General features: G+C 42.5%; 2 protein-coding genes across 5 annotated transcripts; both read left to right on the forward strand.

The window, feature by feature from the left end:
- Positions 1-896: 896 nt before the first annotated feature.
- LOC139574716 (ribose-phosphate pyrophosphokinase 1-like) lies at positions 897-9,567 on the forward strand. 3 transcript variants are annotated; one of them, XM_071399537.1, is made up of 7 exons: positions 897-1,222; positions 2,634-2,823; positions 3,529-3,627; positions 4,358-4,482; positions 4,841-5,014; positions 5,248-5,407; positions 6,524-9,567. In XM_071399537.1, the coding sequence occupies exons 1-7, from the start codon at positions 1,101-1,103 to the stop codon at positions 6,614-6,616; spliced, it is 963 nt and encodes a 320-aa protein (XP_071255638.1). In that variant the 5' UTR covers positions 897-1,100; the 3' UTR covers positions 6,617-9,567. The 3 variants fall into 3 exon arrangements, with proteins under 3 accessions (XP_071255638.1, XP_071255639.1, XP_071255640.1); XM_071399538.1 differs by having other exon boundaries at positions 2,634-2,817; XM_071399539.1 differs by lacking the exon at positions 2,634-2,823 and having other exon boundaries at positions 899-1,222.
- A 3,907-nt stretch (positions 9,568-13,474) lies between these two features.
- LOC139574717 (solute carrier family 25 member 53-like) lies at positions 13,475-24,823 on the forward strand. Of its 2 annotated transcripts, none has more exons than XM_071399541.1 (4): positions 13,475-18,023; positions 18,366-19,922; positions 20,708-23,609; positions 24,739-24,823. In XM_071399541.1, the coding sequence occupies exon 2, from the start codon at positions 18,368-18,370 to the stop codon at positions 19,250-19,252; it is 885 nt and encodes a 294-aa protein (XP_071255642.1). In that variant the 5' UTR covers positions 13,475-18,023; positions 18,366-18,367; the 3' UTR covers positions 19,253-19,922; positions 20,708-23,609; positions 24,739-24,823. The 2 variants fall into 2 exon arrangements, with proteins under 2 accessions (XP_071255642.1, XP_071255643.1); XM_071399542.1 differs by lacking the exon at positions 24,739-24,823 and adding an exon at positions 24,602-24,634.
- Positions 24,824-25,129: the final 306 nt, after the last annotated feature.

Genomic DNA, 25,129 nt, shown 5'->3' on the forward strand with positions numbered 1-25,129 from the left:
GCTCCCTCAAAACTGTGGCATTGTGTTGTGTGACAAAACTGCTATTTTTTTGTCTCCAGCACAACGTGCACCTGTGTAATGATCATGCTGTTTAATCAGCTTCTTGATATGCCACACCTGTCAGATGGATGGATTATTTTGGCAAAGGAGAAATGCTCACTGTCAGGGATGTAAACAAATTTGTGAACAAAATTTGAGAGAAATAAGCTTTTTGTGCTTATCTGGGATCTTTTATTTCAGATCATGAAACATGGGACCAACACTTTACATGTTGCATTAATATTTTTGTTCAGTATATGTATATAGGTATGAAGGATGTCATCGTCATGTGAAGTGGGTGGTGTATTGTTGATGGCGCCTGCCACCAGGGACAAGAGGCCAACCAGTGATATATGTTTCAGTAAGGTTGGCTTCTTAGCATTCATTACAATGAATGTCAACCATACTGCAGAAATAGAATGTAAATCACAGAAAATAGACGTTGTGGTGGCAGCTGCAGAGAAGTGTTTTGGTGAACGAGATTTGACTTCAGAAGAGTTACAGGGTGTTTTGATTGGTGGTGTCCCGTCCTCCCAAGCCGTTGGCATGGTGCGGCTGGCTGGGCTGGCTGGGCTGGGCTGGGCTGGCTGGCTGGGCTGGGCTGGCTGGGCTGGGCTGACTGTGCTGGCTGGGCTGGGCTGGCTGGGCTGGCTGGGCTGGGTACAGGAGCAGATAGGGTCAAAGTAGTGGAATGGGGTAGTGGATTTTTAAAGAGTGACGGGTTAGTTGGAAGGTTTTGTTTGTTTTTCCTTTTCCCCTTTTGTATCACAAAGTTTAATGGATCTATATTATAGGCCAGTTGGGGGCAGTAATGCAATATATTGGATGCCAACCTCCGTTTAACCCCAAAGAAGAAGAAGAACACCAGGAAAAGGTACAGGCGCATGCGTGAAGAAGGTAAAGATGGTGGATAGGTAGGCTACGCATCAAGCTTGATGATATCTATCGACAAGCGATCGATTTCCAACAGTTCACTAGAACTAATAGATCGTATATCACTTATTTGCTGCTACTAGCATTGTAGCTAGCTTCCGTAAAACGGAGCCCTGGAACATACAAAAATGCCGAACATTAAGATATTCAGCGGTAGCTCGCATCGGGAACTGTCTCACAAAATTGCTGACCGTCTTGGGATGGAACTCGGGAAGGTTGTCACCAAGAAATTCAGCAATCAAGAAACATGGTCAGTGTAAACTTTTTATGTATAGAAAGCTAATCTGTTGAAATCTTATGTTCGAGAAATATGTTTAAGAAACGTTATGTTAGCGTGCTGCTTTTGATGCTGCCTCGCAAAGGTGCTTGGAACTTGTAGTTTAAGTCACGCATAACTGGAGTTTATTTTGGCGCACAGTTTGTTGCGTATTGGGCGAACTTCACTTCCCAATATTTTTCAACTCATTTCTGAATATTGGGAGAGCTGACAACCCTTACAGGCTAGCAAAAGTGAAACAATTGTTTATTGTAACTTCTTGCGTAACACTGATGCATCAAGCTGTATACTTCTCATTCTGTGCTGTTCAGCACTTTGCTCATACAGTAATTATCACTGCATTTAGCCGACTGTGAAATATTCTCTTGTCACTGCACTTCTAAGTCCCCTAGCCCTAAACACCTGTAGGCTGTGTTTTCGATGTCTCATGATGAATATCCCTCACCATTAGTGTCTTGCTGTGTTAGCAGAGAGTGTTGTTTACCCCATCCTCCTATCCCCTGGGCCCTAACAGTGTTGAGATCGGAGAGAGTGTTGTTTACCCCATCCTCCCATCCCCTGGGCCCTAACAGTGTTGAGATCGGGGAGAGTGTTGTTTACCCCATCCTCCCATCCCCTGGGCCCTAACAGTGTTGAGATCAGGGAGAGTGTTGTTTACCCCATCCTCCCATCCCCTGGGCCCTAACAGTGTTGAGATCAGGGAGAGTGTTGTTTACCCCATCCTCCCATCCCCTGGGCCCTAACAGTGTTGAGATCGGAGAGAGTGTTGTTTACCCCATCCTCCCATCCCCTGGGCCCTAACAGTGTTGAGATCGGGGAGAGTGTTGTTTACCCCATCCTCCCATCCCCTGGGCCCTAACAGTGTTGAGATCGGAGAGAGTGTTGTTTACCCCATCCTCCCATCCCCTGGGCCCTAACAGTGTTGAGATCGGGGAGAGTGTTGTTTACCCCATCCTCCCATCCCCTGGGCCCTAACAGTGTTGAGATCGGGGAGAGTGTTGTTTACCCCATCCTCCCATCCCCTGGGCCCTAACAGTGTTGAGATCGGAGAGAGTGTTGTTTACCCCATCCTCCCATCCCCTGGGCCCTAACAGTGTTGAGATCGGAGAGAGTGTTGTTTACCCCATCCTCCCATCCCCTGGGCCCTAACAGTGTTGAGATCAGGGAGAGTGTTGTTTACCCCATCCTCCCATCCCCTGGGCCCTAACAGTGTTGAGATCGGGGAGAGTGTTGTTTACCCCATCCTCCCATCCCCTGGGCCCTAACAGTGTTGAGATCGGAGAGAGTGTTGTTTACCCCATCCTCCCATCCCCTGGGCCCTAACAGTGTTGAGATCGGGGAGAGTGTTGTTTACCCCATCCTCCCATCCCCTGGGCCCTAACAGTGTTGAGATCGGGGAGAGTGTACGTGGAGAGGATGTCTACATCGTACAGAGCGGATGTGGGGAGATCAATGATAATCTGATGGAGCTGCTGATTATGATCAATGCGTGTAAGATCGCCTCGGCCTCCCGTGTCACAGCCGTCATCCCCTGCTTCCCCTACTCACGGCAGGACAAGAAGGACAAGGTGGGGGTGAGGGACAGACATCTAGTTACTCTACTGTCACACCGCCGACCATTATACCGCATCACCAGAGTTGGGTTTAATTCCAGTCAATTTAGAAATTAAACCAAATTCCAATTCCAAATGTTTTAATTCAAAAGCATTGGAATTTCAGTGTACTTCCTGAATTGAAATTGAATTGACCACAACCCTGCCATTACACCCCATCAACGTCCAGTGTGATCTTACCACTCATGTTGCTGTCACTGACTGTGTGGACGGACTCCAGCAGGCAGTCACAGCAGATGGATGGGACTGGGAGCATGCCCGGGTTTTGTTTTGATTTCTCCACTGATTTAAGTTAAGCAGTGAGCAGTCATTGTGGCTTCTGTTTGTATTGTTACCGTCACCTGCCTGCCTCCATTCCTCTCATGGTTTATATCAGTGCATGTCCTTGTCCTCCCAATATAATGTATTGCATGTACTATGTATCTGTCAAAAGTATACTGTTATTAACTTTTTGTACAGTATCACTTTTCTTGGGCTTCTTGAAGGAGCTGAATAGTTTGATATTGACTTTGAGTTGTACATGTGACTGTAGTTTAGAATAGCCTAACAGCTGCCCCTTGTGGCTTTGGGAAGGAAATGTAATACGGAGCAATTTTTAAGATGGAAGACTCCACTCATATCATGTGATGTGAGTAGAACAAATGAGGTGTGTGTGTTTCCTTGCAGAGTCGAGCGCCTATCTCAGCCAAGCTGGTGGCTAACATGCTGTCTGTGTCTGGGGCTGATCACATCATCACTATGGACCTCCACGCCTCACAGATCCAGGTTAGGAGTAAGGAGGGAACTGGGGTCTGGCAGTAGAGGAGGGAGGACACTGGGGTCTGGCAGTAGAGGAGGGAGGACACTGGGGTCTGGCAGTAGAGGAGGGAGGACACTGGGGTCTGGCAGTAGAGGAGGGAGGACACTGGGGTCTGGCGGTAGAGGAGGGAGGGAGGACACTGGGGTCTGGCGGTAGAGGAGGGAGGGAGGACACTGGGGTCTGGCGGTAGAGGAGGGAGGGAGGACACTGGGGTCTGGCGGTAGAGGAGGGAGGGAGGACACTGGGGTCTGGCGGTAGAGGAGGGAGGGAGGACACGGGTCTGGCGGTAGAGGAGGGAGGGAGGACACTGGGGTCTGACGGTAGAGGAGGGAGGGAGGACACTGGGGTCTGGCGGTAGAGGAGGGAGGGAGGACACTGGGGTCTGGCGGTAGAGGAGGGAGGGAGGACACTGGGGTCTGGCGGTAGAGGAGGGAGGGAGGACACTGGGGTCTGGCGGTAGAGGAGGGAGGGAGGACACTGGGGTCTGGCGGTAGAGGACCAAACAGCCAGACTATAGAGATGTAAATTCTTCTTTTGCTCCCTCCAATCCAACAGACAACACAATCAGCAAACACATGGAGTTCTATAGGGGTTAAGTGACTGGCTCAAGGGCACAATGACTAGAGATGGTTCCTGGGATGTGAAACAGCTAGATGGCAGCCTCTGACTCCTGTGTGTGTCGCTGGTACTCTCCAGGGTTTCTTCGACATCCCGGTGGATAACCTGTATGCTGAGCCTGCTGTACTGAAGTGGATCAAGGAGAACATCGCAGAGTGGAAGACCTGCACTATCGTCTCTCCAGACGCAGGGGGTGCCAAGAGGTGAGACAGGACAGAGTAGTCAGAAAGATTTTGGTCTGAGGGCTTTTGGCCAAAATAAGAAATTTGATTAATCAGAGAAAGATGGAGAGAGGGTGAAGAGACAGGGGGAGAGGATGCTTGGTAAATATGGGAACCACTGTGTGCAGGCTACTGCTTCAAGAACATCACCTCTCTTCTACTGGTGTTACCCTTCAGCCATGTCTTTAACTCTAACTTATCTGTGCTGAAATTAACTTTAGATTCACACGTTTGTGTGTAACTGCTCCTTCACACTGACAAATCTTTATACGATAACAGTGGACCAACTGTTGTGCCTCTGTGACTTGGCTTCCTCTTAACACTGTGTTCTGTGTGACAGAGTGACTTCCATAGCGGACAGGCTCAATGTGGACTTTGCTCTGATCCACAAAGAGAGAAAGAAGGCCAATGAGGTGGATCGCATGGTGTTGGTCGGGGACGTCACGGACCGGGTGGCCATCTTGGTGGATGACATGGCAGACACCTGTGGTACTATCTGTCACGCGGCCGACAAGTAAGTAAAGTCTCAACTAATGACCTTGACTAACCTTAACACGTATCTATGCCCAGGCAATGGGTGTCTGGGCTGAATCTTAACCACACAAAAACAAATACCAACCACTATTTCACTTCTCCTTCATGCAAATGAGAGTCCTTGCAGCAAAAATCTGTGTATTCAAACAGGTAAATGTTGGAGGTGCTATAATCCTACAGTTTTTTGAGGAGATACTGTCCCTCCACCCTCAGGCTGATCTCAGCTGGTGCTACCAAGGTGTATGCCATCCTGACCCATGGTATCTTCTCTGGCCCGGCCATCTCACGCATCAACAACGCCTGCTTCGAGGCCGTGGTCGTCACCAACACTATCCCTCAGGAGGAGAAGATGAAGACCTGTCCTAAGATACAGGTCAGGGGTCACAGCACTGTCCTAAGATACAGGTCAGGGGTCACAGCACTGTCCTAAGATACAGGTCAGGGGTCACAGCACTGTCCTTAGATACAGGTCAGGGGTCACAGCATTGTCCTAAGATACAGGTCAGGGGTCACAGCACTGTCCTTAGATACAGGTCAGGGGTCACAGCACTGTCCTAAGATACAGGTCAGGGGTCACAGCACTGTCCTTAGATACAGGTCAGGGGTCACAGCATTGTCCTAAGATACAGGTCAGGGGTCACAGCACTGTCCTTAGATACAGGTCAGGTGGTATATTACTGTCCTTAGATACAGGTCAGGTGGTATATTACTGTCCTTAGATACAGGTCAGGTGGTATATTACTGTCCTTAGATACAGGTCAGGTGGTATATTACTGTCCTTAGATACAGGTCGGGTGGTATATTACTGTCCTTAGATACAGGTCGGGTGGTATATTACTGTCCTTAGATACAGGTCAGGGGTCACAGCACTGTCCTTAGATACAGGTCAGGGGTCACAGCACTGTCCTTAGATACAGGTCAGGTGGTATATTACTGTCCTAAGATACAGGTCAGGTGGTATATTACTGTCCTTAGATACAGGTCGGGTGGTATATTACTGTCCTTAGATACAGGTCAGGGGTCACAGCACTGTCCTTAGATACAGGTCAGGGGTCACAGCACTGTCCTTAGATACAGGTCAGGGGTCACTGCACTGTCCTTAGATACAGGTCAGGGGTCACAGCACTGTCCTTAGATACAGGTTAGGGGTCAAATGTTATATCACTGTACTAAGATACAGGTCAGGGGTCAGAGGTTATATCAGGGTCATTCTCCTCAACATAAGTAGACTGTCATATTGTCCAATAATGTTACGGTGGTTTAAGCTGAAATTCTATTGTTGCTACTGTGATGTTTAACAACTAAGACAAGGCAAGTAGTTTGAATAATCATATCATCTGAAAAGTTTGTGCTAAAATAATTCAAATAGTTCACTCTATAAATGAGAGAGCACACTTTCTGTTTATCATCGGTAAATAGTCTGACATGTTTCCGGATGTTTCCTGAACATAGTTTATTATGTGTTATTAACCATCTGTTTCTCCTCTAGGTGATTGACATCTCTATGATCTTGGCAGAGGCCATCCGCAGGACCCACAACGGAGAATCTGTCTCCTACCTCTTCAGCCACGTCCCCTTGTAACATCACACACACACTGAGTCATTTGGGGCACTGTTCAGTAGGGGACAACAGAACATTCAGATAGAACAGACACGGCCATCTCTCATGCAGAATAGGGAATTTGGGGAGCAGATACTGTATGATTGTCTTTCAGGTAGACTAAGGAATGCAGAGTAGGCTCTTCATTCCATTTCTATGCCCAGTATTCTGGAATGTTTCTCATCACTGAATAGATTCCAGCCCTACTATTCTGTTACACCAGAAAGAGGAAGAGCGGGAATGTCCTTTACAAACACCAGTGTTGGGCTCGATTCCATTTCAATTCAAGATGTTTACTGACATTCCAATTCTTTTCAATTAGGAAAATGTGGAATTGGAATGAGGTTTACTTTCTGAATTGACTCCAACCGGGAGAAACACCACCATTAAAATCACATCGCTCTGCTGCTATTGCTAACTAACCACGTAATAATTACAATTAGGATGAATGATTATTAATAATGATATGTTCATTTTGAGTCCCTCTCTCACCCCTAAACAGTGTTTGCATCCCAAATGGCACCTATTTCCGACATAGTGACCTTCTTTTGACTAGTGCCCTATGGACCCTGGTCAAAAGTAGTGCACTACATGGGGAATAGGGTGCCATTTGGGACATGTCTATCAGGGACAAAAGAGGTCAGTGTTGATTATTTATTGTGAGTGGGTGAACTCACCTAATGCCAACAGTTGTTCATAATAATGCTGTTACAATACTTCTATGTTACAAAAAGAGGGTGGGAGACGGTTGGATGTTGACTGACTTCAGGTATTTTATTATTTTGTTTTTCTTTTCATTTGGATTCGGTTGAAAGATGAGGCTCATAATGAGCTAAGTGAATGAGCTATAGTTGACAGTGCCACTGATGTTCATCTGGGTGATTCACAAGTCTTTTTAAAGGGGCAATCTAGGATTGGTACTTCTAATTTTTGGACATAATGGTATATAGCCCACTGATTCTTGAATATTTTAACTTATAAATGCCTCTATGATCCTCATGATCTGCATCCCTAGCTCTGTCTAGGAATTTGAGTGGGTACGTTCCTCCAACCCCATCCCTCACCTGTTGACCTAAACAAGTACTGGGGGGGGGGATTTTCGAATTGCGGATTGCCCCTCTTAAGACTATTGGGAATCATTCTTTCAGTGGGTGCAGAGGAGGCAGGTTTTGCTCTTCGAGGTTGACGTCTAGAAGCTGTTGGTTTTTAGCTCTGCAGGATGGAGCTTCCGAGAAAAGTCTGCTATTTTTATTTAATTTTTTTTCAATAACATTTGTATCATAAACTCTCGAAAGAGTGGTATCTGTCTGTCTTTAAAGTTTAATGTACAGTTGAAGTCGGAAGTTTACATACACTTAGGTTGGAGTCCATTAAAACTTGTTTACCAACCACTCCACAAATTTCTTGTTAACAAACTATAGTTTTGGCAAGTCGGTTAGGACATCTACTTTGTGCATGACACAAGTAATTTTTCCAACAATTGTTTACAGTGAATTAAGTGAAATAATCTGTATCACAATTCCAGTGGGTCAGAAGTTTGGAAAATTCCAGAAAATGTCATGGCTTTACAAGCTTCTGATAGGCTAACTGACATATGGGTCAATTGGAGGTGGACCTGTGGATGTATTTCAAGACCTACCTTCAAACTCAGTGCCTCTGCTTGACTTAATGGGAAAATCAAAAGAACTCAGTCAAGACCTCAGAAAAAGTATTGTAGACCTCCACGAGTCTGGTTCATCCTTGGGAGCAATTTCCAAATGCCTGAAGGTACACGTTCATCTGTACAAACAATAGTTTGCAAATATAAACACCATGGGACCACGCAGCCGTCATACCGCTTAGGAAGGAGTCGCGTTCTGTCTCCTAGAGATGAATGTACTTTGGTGCGAAAAGTGCAAATCAATCCCAGAACAACAGCAAAGGACCATGCGAAGATGCTGGAGGAAACAGGTACAAAAGTATCTATATCAACAGTAAAACGAGTCCTATATCGACATAACCTGAAAGGCTGCTCAGCAAGGAGGAAGCCACTGCTCCAAAACTGCCATAAAAAAGCCAGACCGGTTTGCAACTGCACATGGGGACAAGATCGTACTTTTTGGAGAAAAGCAAGCCGAAGAACACCATCCCAACCGTAGAGCACGGAGGTGGCAGTATCATGTTGTGGGTGTGCTTTGCTGCAGGAGGAACTGGTGCACTTCACAAAATAGATGGCATCATGAGGGAGGAAAATTATGTGGATACATTGAAGCAACATCTCAAGACATCAGTCAGGAAGTTAAAGCTTGGTCGCAAATGGGTTTTTCAAATGGACAATGACCCAAAGCATACTTCCAAAATTGTGGCAAAATGGCTTCAGGACAACAAAGTCAAGGTATTGGGAGTGGCCATCACAAAGCCCTGACCTCAATCCCATAGAAAATGTGTGGGCAGAACTGAAAAAGCATGTGCGAGCAAGGAGACCTACAAACCTGACTCCGTTACACCAGCTCTGTCAGGAGGAATGGGCCAAAATTCACCTCATTCTTTTGTGGTAAGCTTGTGGAAGGCTACATGAAATGTTTGACCTGAGTTAAACAATTTAAAGGCAATGCTACCAAATACTAATTGAGTGTATGTAAACTTCTGACCCACTGGGAATGTGATGAATGTAATAAAAGCTGAAATAAAGCATTCTCTATTATTCTGACATTTCAAATTCTTAAAATAAAGTGGTGATCCTAACTGACCTAAGACAGGGAATTTCTACTAGGATAAAATGTCAGGAATTGTGATACACCTTAGCCAAATACATTTAAACTTAGTTTATGTAGACTTCCGACTTCAACTGTATGTGCTTATATTCTGATTGTGTGTGACTAGCGTAAGGTGAATCACTGCACCAAATGTTTGATGGCTGAATGTGATCTTATTAAAGAGATGGTGAAAACGAATGAAGCCTGGAATCAGGTTTGTTTATTAGGCTATCCGCATATGAAGGGTCTGCTGCTGGTAACATTCCAATTACTACAGTTTTAAGTCGGAAGTCGGGCCCATAGTGTTTATACTTGCGTACTATTGTTTGTACACATGGACGTGGTACCTTCAGGCATCTGGAAATTGCTCCCAAGGATGAACCTTGTGGGGGTCTACAATTTTTTTTATGAGGTCTTGGCTGATTTCTTTTGATTTTCCCATGATGTCAAGCAAAGAGGCACTGAGTTTGTAAATAGGCCTTGAAATACATCCACAGGTACACGTCCAATTGTCTCAAATGATGTCAATTATTCTATCAGAAGCTTCTAAAGCCATGACATCATTTTCTGGAATTGTCCAAGCTGTTTAAAGGCACAGTCAACTTAGTGTATGTAAACTTCTGACCCACTGGAATTGTGATACAGTGAATTATAAGTGAAATAATAGTCTGTAAAATGTTGTTGGAAAAATAAATAAGTCTGTAAAAAATTGTTGGAAAAATTACTTGTGTCATGCACAAAGTAGATGTGCTAGCCGACTTGCCACAACTATAGTTTGTTAACAAGAAATGTGAGGAGTGGTTGAAAAACAAGTTTTAATGACTCCAACCTGTATATACAGGCTACAGTTGCATAGTAGGCTATGTGTTTCATAAAATTTGAACCTATGACCTAATTCAAAATGAGAAGTTATCAGTACTGTACACACTAGTTGTGTGTGGTCTCATAGTAACCACAGCTCATTGCTGGTATAGATCCAGCAGGCTTTTTAATTACAGAAGAATATTAGGTGGAGAGAGAGAGAAAATAAACAACTTTTTAAAGTGCCAATATTTAGAGAATAAACTCAATTTAATTTTAAGAGTAAGGTCTCAGATATTTCGAGATTAACATAGGGGATTTGTTTAAGTGCATGTCTACCTGGCTCCCAAATAGTCACTGAATAGGAAGAGAACTGGGTTTGAGTCCCTGTCAGTCTCCCCTCTGAATTTTCTTCAACGTTCTGCGTAGCCTAGCCAAACACCTTGCAAAAAAATCTGTGCATAATGTCAACTATTAACGACCTTATCCATGTAACTTTACTATAACAGTAGTATTCCGCCTTATGTCTACTATCCTAATGACTATAGGCTAGTAGGCTACGTGCGCACACCCAATACAAATAATTATATTGGGATCCTGGAGACCGGGGGCTATGCGCGTTTATGTCCCATGTCTATGTTCTATATACTATGGAGACCCCTTCCCCTCTGCTCCGTGGCAAGGTCATTGACATGGGGTTTTGGGCGGCCCTTGAGCACGACTGGAAGCACAATCCTTCTCCACGCAATCCGTGACCTACATTCACAAGATGATAAGCATAGGCCTATGAAGCTACTTCATTAGAAGTAGCGTACATAAAACACCATACCATTACGCACAAATTTGTAAATTAACCTTTCCTTCTGACATATAGGCTGCTGGCCTAACTGTTACTCTCTAAAATACACTATTGCACGGTGTTGGCATACGCAGGGGATTAAGGATAACATTGTTGCGAATTCGAAGGGTGTCTGCACGCAACTCCATGTCTCATCGCAGTCTGACAACGCACCATGGCTGTTAGAATGGTATTGCTTTGGGGATACGGTGTGTGTGTGTGTGACACCTGTTTGAACGAGTGTCTTAGACCCCCGACCCTTCTCCCCCACACCACCTGCATACACACACAACCCACCTGTCTCTACCTATGCATTTATTTTAAAAAATTATCTTTATTGTTTTTATTTTTTTGATTATTTTCTTTCTTTTTAATTAACAACAAATCAATACAACAAGTACATGGGGGAAACACAAGTAAAGAATATACAAAGTACATTTGGGCTAGGGAGTACAATATCACATTACACAGGGACCTTAAGTGACATACACACATTTATAATTCTAACAGCTTTTTTGTTGGCAGAGTATTTAATTCTTAAAATATAAACTCAGAAAAAATAAACTTCCCTTTTTCAGGACCCTGTCTCTCAAAGATCATTTGTAAAAATCCAAACAACTTCACAGATCTTCATTGTAAAGGGTTTAAACACGGTTTCCCATGCTTGTTCAATAAACCATAAACAATTAATTAATGAACATGCACCTGTGGAACGGTCATTAAGACACTAACAGCTTACAGACGGTAGGCAATTAAGGTCACAGTTATGAAAACTTAGGACACTAAAGAGGCCTTTCTACTGACTGAAAAACATAAAAGAAAGATGCCCAGGGCCCCTGCTAATCTGCGTGAATGTGCATTAGGCATGCTGCAAGGAGGCATGAGGACTGCAGATGTGGCCAGTGACGTTTATTCTTGAGAGCTCTGCTCAAAATACCATGTACGTTAGTTTATATATCACACATTACGTCATCACGTCTTAAATGTCCCTCCTCCTCTTTGACAATGACAAAGCTGCTGTTAAATTCCATTCCAACGCATACACATTGCTTATCTTATGCTATCACATGTCACACCATCTGCTACAAGCCTAATGGTTTCTCCCCACCCTGGAAAACTGTTTTCTTACATGAGTACAATGCCAAAAAAATATGCAACACTTTGTGAGTGGTCATTACAAAAGGTACAATTTGCATGTATGTATGTATGTAGTTTTTTTGTTAACTTCTTCATATAGTGGTTGGCAGGATAATATTTATGAATAATTTTATAAGAAACTTCCTTATAAGGATCGGACCCTTTTTTTAAATTTTTGCCTAAAATGACATACCCAAATATAACTGCCTGTAGCTCAGGACCTGAAGCAAGGATATGCATATTCTTGGTACCATTTGAAAGAAAACACTTTAAACTTTGTGGAAATGTGGAATTAATGTAGGAGAATATAACACATTAGATCTGGTAAAAGATACAAACAAAGAAACGTGTGTTTATTTCTTCTTCCAATCATCTTTGAAATGCAAGAAAAAGGCCAATGACTTAGGAATCTAGGCACAATTTAGATTATGGCCACTGGATGGCAGCAGTGTATGTGCAGAGTTTTAGACTGATTCAACGAACCATTGCATTTCTGTTCAAAATGTTGTGTCAAGACTGCCCAAATGTGCCTAATTGGTTAATTAATACATTTTCAAGTTCATAACTGTGCACTCTCCTCAAACAAGGAGGGGGGGGGCACACACCGATCCTTTTGATTAATTTTGTTAATAAGTAGGTATGTGTGTGGCAACATCCAAACTTTTTTCCAACAGACATAATCAATAAAACCATTCCAAAAGGCATGACATAAGGTATAGACACAACATCCTGTTAAAACAAGGCTCGTATAGATCTATTGTTATTGAATGGACTAAAAGAAACTGATATTTTTCCTACTGATGAGTGAACAGGGTTAATCGTAGGCATGTTCTGAGGGTCTTGATACATTCCTGAATAATAAAGCAACACCTGAGGGAATGACATCTAACACAATTGCAAAATCTTTCGGATTTACAGGGATCTTGTAAAGTGAAAAGAATTCCTTATAATTTCAATAAAATACCCTCTGCATATACAAGTTGACTTATCAATAGGATATTATTTAAAATAAAATTTTATTAGTCACATGCACCGAATACAACAGGTGAAATGCTTACTTACGAGCCCCTAACCAACAATGCAATTTCAAAAAATACGGATAAGAATAAGAGATAAAAAGTAATTAAAGAGCAGCAGTAAAATAAAAAATAACAATATATACAAGGGGGTGCCGGTACAGAGTCAATGTGCGGGGGCACCGGTTAGTTGAGGTAGTATGTACATGTAGGTAGAGTTATTAAAGTGACTGCATAGATGACAACAGAGTGGCAGTGGTGTGGAGAGGGGGGGTGTGGGGGGGTGGGGGGGGGGGGGTGGAGGTAATGCAAATAGTCTGGGTAGCCATTTGACTAGATGTTCAGGAGTCTTATGACGTGGGGTAGAAGCTGTTTAGAAGCCTCTTGGTCCTAGACTTGGCGCTCCGGGAAAGCTTGCCGTGTGGTAGCAGAGAGAACAGTCTATGACTAGCGTGGCTGGAGTCTTTGACAATTTTTAGGGCCTTCCTCTGACACTGCCTAGTATAGAGGTCCTGAATGGCAGGAAGCTTGGCCCCAGTGATGTACTGAGCAGGAATCAGGAGGATGGAATTATGGTCAGATTTGCCAAATGGAGCGCATTTGTATGCGTCTCTGTGTGTGGAGTATAGATGGTCCAGAGTTCTTTTCCCTCTGGTTGCACATTTAACATGCTAATATAAATTTGGTAAAACTGATTTAATGTTTCCCTGCATTAAAGTCCCCGGCTACTAGGAGCGCCGCCTCTCGGTGAGTGTTTTCTTGATTGCTTATGTCGGAATACAGCTCATTCAATGCTATCTTAGTTCCAGCCTCTGACTGTGGTGGTATGCAAACAGCTACAAAGAATACAGATGAAAACTCTCGGTAGGTAGTGTGGTGTACAGCTTATCATGAGAAACTCTACCTCAGGTGAGCAATAGCTCGAGATTTCCTTAGATATCGTGCACCAGCTGTTGTTTACAAAAATACATAGACCCTTGTCTTACCAGACGCCGCTGTTCTATCATGCCGGTACATCATATAACCAGCCAGCTGTATGTTGATGATGTCATCGTTCAGCCACGACTCCGTGAAGCATAAGATATTACAGTTTTGAATGTTCCGTTGGTAGTTTAATCGTAACTCGTCGATTTTATTGTCCAACGATTGCACATTTGCTAGCAGAAGTGAGGGTTTATTCGATGGCCTTCGACTTCTCAGCAGGCAGCCCACTCTCCGGCCTCTCTTTCTCCGCCTCCTCTTCACGCAGATCACGGGTCTCGGGGCCTGTTCCCGAGGGAGCAGCATATCCTCCGCCTCGGGCTCGTTAGAGTCGTGAAAGAAGAAAAAGGATTCTGCTAGTCCGCTGTGAGTAATCGCAGTCTTGATGTCTAGAAGTTATTTTCGGTCATAAGAGACGGTAGCGGCAACATTATGTACAAAATGAGTAAAAAAAATAGTTACAAACAACGTAGATAAACGAACAAAAAACACAATCGTTTGGGGGCACGTAAAACATCTGCCTTCTACTCCGGCGCCATTTCGGAACCAATACTCTAAAAACAAATACTTTTTTTATACTTTATACAATATGTCCCGATTATTCCATATATAATATCTGTGTTGAGAAAAATTATGCTTATAAATGAAGGACCATGACAAGAAAACCTGCCAATGAAAAGCAGAGAGTTTCACTGGAACTTTGTCAATATTATAATTGCAAACCAACATGAAGTTAAGTAGAGAAGTAGAGAAGACATGATGAGGAATAAAATTCCAGATAGAAATGGGTCTTCTTAGGAATTGTTTTATCCAATTGATCTTAAAATTATTATTTAAGGTAGTAAAGTCCAGAAAATTCAGGTCACCATTCTCATAAGTGTTCATTACAACAGTTTTCTTAATGTAATGGGTACGGTTTCACCACAGAAAGTTGAAAAGTGTCTGGTCTCTCTCCTTGCTAATTTTACTGTCAAGATATAAAGATAGAGCGCCATATGTTAGTCTAGAGAAACCTTCAGCCTTGGTTATTAGGACTCTTCCTTTTAAAGATAAGTCCCTCTGTAGCCATTGATTTAGCTTCTTCTGTTTGTTTTTTTATATGAGGGTTAAAATGTAGTAAGCCTCTAGACTTCTGATCCTTAGTAATGGTTATGCCTAAATATGTAAGTTCTTCTTTCACTGGAATACCATAATAGGAAGGTGTCACACAATCTTTGACAGCCATGAGTTCACATTTATTAATGTTAAGATATAAACCAGATGCTTTGGGAAAGGATTCTATCACATTGATCGATATGGGAATCTGACGAGGAATCTTTCAGAAAAGGTGTAGTATCGTCAGCCAGCTGGCTTATAATAATTGATTTACCAGCTATGGAAATACCTCATGCGGGACTATTATTTAAAGAATTTGTAAGAAGTTGGGTGATTAATAAAAATAGATACGGTGAGATAATTCCTCTCTTTAACCTAATCTAGGTGAGGTGCCATGTTTCAGTTCGATAGAGCTGTTACCATTCGTATAGAGTCAATAGCCTTACAGAAAGGGAGTGGAAGATGAGCTGATGCTCTATTGTGGATTTAACCGACTTGGATGCAATAGGTGGTTTCCTCCTGAAAATAATCAGTGGCACAACCTCTTCCATGTTGTAATAGGCCTACTTGGTTATTATGTCCTAATTTGGATATTATGCGCTAAAAGAGAAAGGATTTCCTTATTACTAAAGTAACTTCTAAAACTTTCAACGGTGACACCCACAGCAACAGGGAGCCAGGGAGACATGCAGTTAAAACCTGTTTAGGCCAGGGGTGCCGCTAGCGGCACTCCTCCCACATTCCATTGAAAAGGCAGAGCGGCAAATTCAAAAAAAAAATCTTTGAAATATTTAACTTTCACACATTAACAAGTCCAATACAGCATTTGAAAGATAAACATCTTGTCAATCCAGCCAACATGTCCGATTTTTTAAATGTTTTACAGAGAAAACACCACATATATTTATGTTAGGTCACCACCAAATAAAAAAAGACAGACAGACATTTTTCACAGCACAAGTAGGCTGCAGGTAGCATGCACAAGCCAACCTAACTAACCTAGAACCAACCTAAATAACCTAGAAAAAACTACCTCAGATGACAGTCCTATAACATGTTACACAATAAATCTATGTTTTGTTCAAAAAAATTGCATATTTTAGCTATAAATCAGTTTTACATTACTGCTACCATCATAGCTACAGTCAGAAATCGCACGGGAGTAGCCAGAGAAAATACAGACACCAACGTCAACTACCTAATTACTCATCATAAAACATTTCAGACAAATATATGGTGGATAGCTAATGAAAGACAAATATCTTGTGAATACAGACAATATTTCCGATTGTTGAAGTTTTTTACAGCGAAAACACAATATATCGTTATATTAGCTTACTACAATAGCTAGCACACAGCAGCATTGATTCTAGTCAAACGGTAGCGTTAGCACAGTTCGACAGATATATGAAAAAGCATCCCAAATTGGGTCCTTATCTTTGTTGATCTTCCATCAGAATGTTCTCCAAGGGGTCCTTTGTTCAGAAACGTCTTTATTTCGATCCAGAACGAACAATTTCCCTCTTGAATTAGCAAGCACACTTGCCGTGCGATGCTAACCTCTCATTCTTGAACCAATTCTTGCGTCGCATCACGTCTAAAGTCCAGAATAAATTTCAATAATATAATTAAACTATATTGAAAAAACATACTTTAGGATGATATTGTGACATGTATCAAAGAAAATCGAAGCCAGAGATCATATTCACCTTTAAAAAGGTTCTTCCATGAGCCGAGTACAGATCCAACTTCGCGCCTTCCAAAAAAAATTTAAGTCCGCACTTCTCACTCCAAGAGGTTGTATACAACCCCTGAACGAGATAATCAACTGATTTCTGCTCTCACTTCCGCATGACACCCAGGGGAAGGTGTATGACGTGTTTCTACAGTCATAAGTGACATGCCCTTTTATAGACAAGGTCTTAAAGAGAGACTTCGCATTTGGAAATCTCACTTCCGGATAGGAAAATGTCTGTAAAAAGAGTTTCACTTAGAGAAATAATTCAAACGCTTTTAGAAACTAGAGACTGTTTTCTATCCAATAGTAATAATAATATGCATATTGTACAAGCAAGAATTGAGTACGAGGCCGTTTAAATATCATACGATTTTCTCCAAAAGTGAAAACAGCACCCCCTTGTCCTCAACAGAGGACCCTACTTTAATCTTGAACTATAACTGCGACTTTATTCTCAAAATGTTGACTTGATTCTCAAAATTACATTAAGAGTATATTCTCGAAATATTGCCACTTTATTCACAAAATTAAATTTGGACTTTATTGTCGAAATATTGCCACTTTTTTAAAGTACATCGCTTCACTTGGCCCTTATACCTATTTAAGCGAACCGCCAACAATCCTGTCTTCTGTGATAGACGCTCCTGACAGTGATGCTGTCCAATCGACGGAGACCAGTCGTATAAATCCATCCAATGGTAATCCTAGGAGGGGGGGGATCCTCATCCCAGCAATGACAACATTGTCGGTGTTGTAATGAATTATTTTTTAACCCGATACAACACACATTTATTTTGTTTATATTTTCCCAATCGTTATTTTGTCCTTAGTCGTTTTGCCCGCCAGTTTAAAAGAAGCCTGGTCGTTTAGGGAAATACGATTAGTTAAATTTTGTCTCAATGTGTTGGTTTCATTTCGCTCGTGCGTCTTAAAACAGGATTTCTTGTAAATGCTTGCGATGGTTTTGCTTTCTGCAGATTGGTTGATTCCGACTAGATATAAAACAAGACAATCATCAGTGGGCTAAACAGTCGTTTTAGGTGTTCTGGTAAGTAGACTAAAATGTCTTGAAACTGTTGCTCATTACATTTGTTCTTATGTGTAATTTAATCGTAGAAGTGATTCATTAGGGCATATAGCTGATGAGCAAGTTTAAAGGTAGTTGATACATTTTGGATGGTGGCCAGTTGTTTTTTCCAAAAGCTATTATTCTAAAGGGATTGTTGAATATTGCAGTGTTATCAAGAGTTATTAATGTGTTTGTTATTCATAGATTAAATGGAGTATTATTATAGGCTGTATTTGTATGATTGTATTGTCCATTTAACTAGTCTGCATCTGTCTGTCTGTATCGACCCTCTCTTCAATATGGTGCATCTTGTTCTCTCAGTGATGGGGCGTGGTCCTGGACATAACCATGAAGACCACGTCCTCAGGACGAACACTATGGTTTGGCTCCCCAGCTTCCTGCATGGTGGGTCTTCCAGCCTGGTGTCCACTCTCACCACCTTCCCCATCTACAAGATCGTGTTCCGCCAGCAGCTTCACAGCACCGTAGTCAGCCAGGCGATAGGCCAACTCAGGAAGGAGGGTTTCCTGAAGCTCTACAGGGGTGTGGTGCCCCCTCTACTGATGAAAACCCTGAACGGGACGCTACTTTTTGGAATACATGACACTTTCCTCCACTGTCTCTCCTCCATCACCAACCCCTGCGGTGTCATCCCTCTCTCCGCCGCGTTACCAGCTGTGGCCGGGCTCGGCACAGGCATCGTGGAGGCCTTGGTGTTCACGCCATTTGAGCGTGTGCAGAATGTGTTGCAGAACGGGGGCAACGACCGCAGCCTGCCCACCCTGAGGAGTGTGCTGGCCCGGCTGGGGACGGAGAGGCTGGGGACGGGGTACTACAGAGCCTTCATCCCCATACTGGCCCGTAACACCCTGGGAAGCTGCATCTACTTCGGTCTGAAGGACCCCGTCAGTGCTGCTCTGAGGGAGAAGGGGCTTCCTCCTATGGCCTCATCCTTCCTGTCAGCAATGGTAGTCAGCTCCATGGCGATCAACCTGCCCCTGTATCCTCTGTCTGTGCTGGTGGTCAACATGCAGGCTGGGGTGGTGGGTGAGGCAGCGGGGGTGAGGGGGAGCTGGAAGGCACTGTGGGAAGGTCAGCTGAAGAGGAGCATCCCCCTGCTGTACCGTGGAGGTTCCCTGGTTATCGTCAGGAGCTGTATCAGCTGGGGAATCACTACAGCCATCTACGACCGATGCTCCGCACACTGAAACACAACACCTCATTGCTCCATTCCAGACAAGTCTGTGTCACAAATTGCACCCTATTCCCTTTGCAGTGCACTACTTTTAGGGCCTTGGTGAAAAGTAGTGTACTACATAGGGAATAGGGTGCAATTTGGAAAGAACTTCATAGGGCGTATGTCAATAGCCTGAAGTGGCTTCCTTTCTCGTCTCTTTCTCTGTCTCTCTTTCTCTCTCTCTCTCTCTTTTTCTCTCTCAATTCAATTCAATTTGCTTTATTGGCATGACGTAACAATGTACATATTGCCAAAGCTTATTTTTGATATTTACAATATGAAAAAAAAATGAGAATCAAAATTGTCAACGGAACAACAGTAACAACAATAACCAAGTGTCAAAATAACCATACATTGAACAATAACAATAAGCATACAGTAGAGTACATGTGCAGGTTGATTGGTCTGTCAGACACTGTCCCTCAACTTATGGCAGGCAGCAATGTAGTGAGCTGCCAACCCACAGCTCTCTACGTCCTCCCCCAACTGGACGGGTAGCTTACTCTCATCAGAGAGATCTTTGAAACCTTTGGGGAAATGACACTCTCTAATTGTTTTATATTTTTCACATTTTGTCAGGAAATGCAGCTCCGTCTCAGGTTCTGCTGTGGTGCAGTGATTGCACAGCGTTTCCTCTTACAGTAAGTCATGTTTTCCTGTGTCTACCTTTCTCAGTGGCAAGGCTGTGCTCACTGAGCCTGTACTTTGTCAAGGTTTTTCTAAGGTTTTGATCAGTAACCATGGTCAAACAGTTAGCCACGGTGTACTGTTGATTTAGGGCCAGATAGCACTGCTTTGTGCTTGTGCTTGTGTTTCCCAATAAGCAATGTAGTTTTGTTTTGACTGTGTTGTAATTTGGTTTATTCTGATTGATTGGATGTTCTGGTCCTGAGGCTTCAGTGTGTTTTTAATTTAAAAATTTTTATTTCAACTTTATTTAACCAGGTAGGCTAGTTGAGAACAAGTTCTCATTTGCAACTGCGACCTGGCCAAGATAAAGCATAGCAGTGTGAACAGACAACAACACAGAGTTACACATGGAGTAAACAATAAACAAGTCAATAACACAGTAGGGGGGGGAAAAAATAAAATAAAAAAAAGAGAATCTATATACAATGTGTGCAAAAGGCATGAGGAGGTAGGCAATAAATAGGCCATAGGAGCGGATAATTACAATTTAGCAGATTAACACTGGGGTGATAAATCATCAGATGATCATGTGCAAGTAGAGATACTGGTGTGCAAAAGAGCAGAAAAGTAAATAAATAAAAACAGTATGGGGATGAGGTAGGTAAATTGGGTGGGCTATATACCGATGGACTATGTACAGCTGCAGCGATCGGTTAGCTGCTCAGATAGCAGATGTTTAAAGTTGTTGAGGGAGATAAAAGTCTCCAACTTCAGAGATTTTTGCATTTCGTTCCAGTCGCAGGCAGCAGAGAACTGGAAGGAAAGGCGGCCAAATGAGGTTAGTAGAACAAGTTTGTGAACTCAGTCCCAGGACCAGCTGGATGTGGGGACTATTTTCTTTGCTCTTTCTTTCTCTCTTTCTCTCTCTCGCTCTTTCTCTCTCTCGCTCTTTCTCTCTCTCTCGCTCTTTCTCTCTCTCTCGCTCTTTCTCTCTCTCTCGCTCTTTCTCTCTCTCTCTCGCTCTTTCTTTCTCTCTCTCGCTCTTTCTCTCTCGGCCTCTCTCTCTCTCGCTCTTTCTCTCTCGGTCTCTCTCTCTCTCTCTTTTCCTTCATCTGCCTGGTGTGAAACCTGAGTGGTGGGTGGTCACCTGGTAGGCATGCACCATATTGCGCACTTCCGCTAGAAATTAGGAGCAGATAAGTCAAGATCAAAGGAGCAAAGGAGAGAAGAGCAAAAGAGGAGACCACTTTTGACTATTGAAATGGTACCCTTGGTGATGACCGCTGATGTCTTATGGAGCTGTTCTGTTCAGGAATGCAGCATGTTCTCAAGGATGGTCCAGCAGCTGCAGTTGGGCACCACTTTATTAGTCAGGCCACGCACATTTTATTCAATGTTTAAAAAGTGAACAGGAACACTTTTAAGTTGACAGATTTCTATTTTGTTTTTGAGGGACAGCCTTTAAACATTTAATTACATTTGTATGGCCTTAGTCATCAAAGCTCTCTCTGATATCAGGTTTTTATGAGCCAAAGATTACTGTGCAATGATGTTTAGTGGTTCTATTTCTCTCAGGTGCCTCACTGTTTCCTATTTTTTTTAAGTACTGAATGTATCAAAGCCTAGGAGATCCATTTATGTTCAAGGTGCTCTAACACGGTTCGTCAACATGGGCTTTAATATTTCAATGAACAACTGCATGTGAATCAAATAAGATATGTATCCCTCAGTATAGGCCTACCCTTCTATTGTCTTATACCTGGATACCATTACCAACTTCCGTTTCTCACAAAATGGACTATAAGTGTATATTATCGTAGCTGAATCAGAATTAGTTAGGTAACATAGATAAATAAGATGTTTTATTTACTTTCATAATATGCAGAATATCAGAAAGGGAGAAGGGCTCCACTATGTCTGTTCTCCAGTCACTCCCTTCTTTTCCCATTGGGGGGAGGAGTATGGCAGTGTCTGGAATCATTGTATTACCCCTCTGATGTTGTATGAATCTTGACCTAGTATATGACCTAGAGGTTCACTCCCCTTAGTGAGCTTCTCCAGGAGTGGGGAGAAGAGGGGGAGTATTTTAGATGGGAGTATCTAGAATTGACAATTGATATATGCCATTGGATGAGGTAATGTTTTGGTACTAAGAAGTACCAAGAACGAGATTAGAACCTCGTCTTAGAGACCAAACTGAACAATAATTTATAGCTAATGCTATCTGGCTATGGGATAGTCCTCTTTCAAGTAAAAGGCCCTTTGTAATGTATCTAAGATCTGTGGTTTGTCATGTGAGTTGAGAGGGGTGTATTCTTTTGTAGGGACTCTCAGAGAATTCATTTATAGACACTGAATTGATCTGAGAGTCAAAGGGCTATGGTGAAGCTCATATAATTAAAGATGGACTTTATAATACAACTCTGACTTGTGTGTGGTTGGCTCTCTCATCATTTAGTAATACAGGAAATTACCACGACAATATATTCTATTCTAGTTTATTATTTTCTACTCTGAGAGGAATACTTGAATGATAGTGTTTTGACCTCAGAGAAAATATCCCAGACTCTGTACTACTATACAATGTTGATCCATAAAGCTGCATTATGATTTGTACTGAACAAAAATGGAAACGCAACATGCAACAATTTCAACGATTTTACAGAGTTACAGTTCATATAAAGAAATCAGTCAATTGAAATAAATAAATTAGGCCCTAGTCTATGAATTTCACATGAATGGGCAGGGATGCAGCAATGGGAGGGCATAGGTCCACCCACTGGGGAGCCAGGCCCAGCCAGTCAGAAGGAATTTTCCTCCACAAAAGGGCTTTATTACAGACATAAATAATCCTCAATCTGCGGTTGTGAGGCCGGTGGACGTACTGCCAAATTCTCTAAAACGATGTTGGAGGTGGCTTATGGTAGAGCAATTAACATTACATTCTCTGGAAACAGTTCTGGTGGACATTCCTGCAGTAAGCATGCCAATTACACGCTCCCTCAACTCGAGACGAAACTGCACAATTTAGAGCAATTTTTTATTTTCTTCAGCACAAGGTGCACCTGTGTAATGATCATGCTGTTCAATCAGCTTCTTGATATGCCACACCTGTCAGGTGGATGGATTATCTTGGCAAAGGAGAAATGCTCATTAACAAATTTGTGCACAAAATTTGAGAGGAATAAGCTTTTTGTGCGTATGGAACATTTATGGGATCTTTTATTTCAGCTCTTGAAACATGGGACCAACACATGTTGCATTTATATTTTTGTTCAGTATATATGCCTGAGCATTAATACATGTTTTATCAAACCACACTTGAGTTTCATCTTGCAAGTTATTCTGAATATGAGTATGCATTTCATCCTAAACTTCATGCTGAGGGAATTCTCTTCCTGTGACGAAGATGCTTCTTGCATTGCCCTGTAAGCTATGCTGTATATATCCACAAGGTGGCGATGTGGTATCACTTTCTGATTTATTAAACGAACGCTGCACAAGATTGTCCCCCCTGAACATCTCAAATCAAAAATATAGCCTGGCCAATGGTATCCCTCTTCTGGATGGATTGGACCAATGCCGTAGCTCAGATTGGTGTCCATGTTGGTGTGAGGAAGGGCGTGCTTTCCCTATTTAAACCTACATCCAGACGTTGTACCTGTAACGGACATTCTCACCGCACATCCCCGTACCAGGTAAATATTGGTAGCTTTAGTATACAAATTATTCAAATGCGATCTTGTTATCTCTCTCTGTCTGTTCGTTAGTTTATGCATGCCACCCCATGTTGCCATGATAGTCTAATAACGTTATTCTGATGATGGTGTTATTATGCAATTGTAAGCATTTTTCAGACGTTTTTAAAATGTATTTTTTTAGACAGAAGGAAGGGACTGTCGGCAGGTTGTATTTGATTGGAATTAAAGAGTAGTCTATAGACTATTGGTTATTATTAGGCTATATGATTTAGTGTTAGGCTATTTAAGGATTTACTTTGTTCCTGTGTTGACAGCTCTGCAATGCATGCATTTAATGCGCCTGCACCCCTACACATCATTCCAACTAGGCTATTAAACGTGTCTGTTTAAATATTGTATGGTTAGGTTAGGCTAATTGTCATCATCATGGCGATATAAAATAGTTACAGGCCTTGGTGTGATGACCTGCCGAATATATTTAAATATTTGAAGTTGTCGCACTGTTACCTAAAGCCCAATCAATGCATGTGATGCTGACGGCGCAGTGCCGTGGTTCTAGCCTACAGTCTGCTTATAGATTTGGCGGTTCGTCGGGGTGCGGTTTTATGATAAAAACATGTTCTACCGGTGAGCTCAGCATGCCTTAACATGACAGATCCGTCAAATTATCTTATTTTTTACTGAAGATGGCGTTGACACCTATCAATTAATCTGCGCGTTTTGCATAAATTGGTCTGGTGAAACAAAATCTAACCCATCACACCCAGTTATTGCGCACGCGGGCACCTAGATAAGGTTTGCCAGCAAGCAGATCATGAGACTGTGTTTGTGAGTTCTGTGTTTGTGAAAGTATAAAATCAATATTTGTTCAATTAAGCACCAGTGTGTGGAGGCGGCACATGATATGCCATTGGCCCTTGCATGTGAAATCACACTGCAATGTAGACTTTCTAATAGTATGCTAAGAATTGCATTTGTGTTTAAATTAGTAGGCTAGAGGTCAACACAGATCTAATAGACCAGTAAGTAGCACCTTAACATCCTAATGCATGTAGGTTCATTCATTGACATCCTTTCATAGATTTAGAGAATTCAATGTTTCCATCCCAATATGCTCTTTGTGCAGCCTCTCTCGGAACCAGAACGTACCAGTACACGTTCCTGTATACCAGAACCAGTGCATTGCAGCAAACCTGAGTGCTTGGGTAACTCTCAGTGAAACATAACACCATAAGACAAGCTCTCTCTCTCACCTGACTATTTGTTCTCCTTTGTTAGATGGTAAATGGTGAAGTCGTGGGAGTGGTGTGTGTTGATTCAAGTAACTGAATTACGTAACTAGCTAGAGTAGTCTATATTGATTATACAGGTGTGTGCGTGCGTGCGTGCGTGTGTGTGTGGTAAAGTGGGTGCGGCTGGACTTCACCTGCATGCACTCACCTGTATTCTAGATTACATATTTGTCTAAGGACTCTCTCTCTCTCTCGACATTTACATTCTGACTCCTTCTCCCTCAG

Source organism: Salvelinus alpinus, chromosome 4, assembly GCF_045679555.1.
Source record: "Salvelinus alpinus chromosome 4, SLU_Salpinus.1, whole genome shotgun sequence".
NCBI lineage: Eukaryota > Metazoa > Chordata > Actinopteri > Salmoniformes > Salmonidae > Salvelinus > Salvelinus alpinus.

Coding starts and splice junctions, on each gene's coding strand:
- LOC139574716 (XM_071399537.1), top strand. CDS start 1,101: ATGCCGAACATTAAGATATTCAGCGGTAGCTCGCATCGGGAACTGTCT. Junction 2,824..3,528: donor ACAAGAAGGACAAGGTGGGG/GTGAGGGACAGA, acceptor GTTTCCTTGCAG/AGTCGAGCGCCTATCTCAGC. Junction 4,483..4,840: donor GACGCAGGGGGTGCCAAGAG/GTGAGACAGGAC, acceptor TCTGTGTGACAG/AGTGACTTCCATAGCGGACA.
- LOC139574717 (XM_071399541.1), top strand. CDS start 18,368: ATGGGGCGTGGTCCTGGACATAACCATGAAGACCACGTCCTCAGGACG.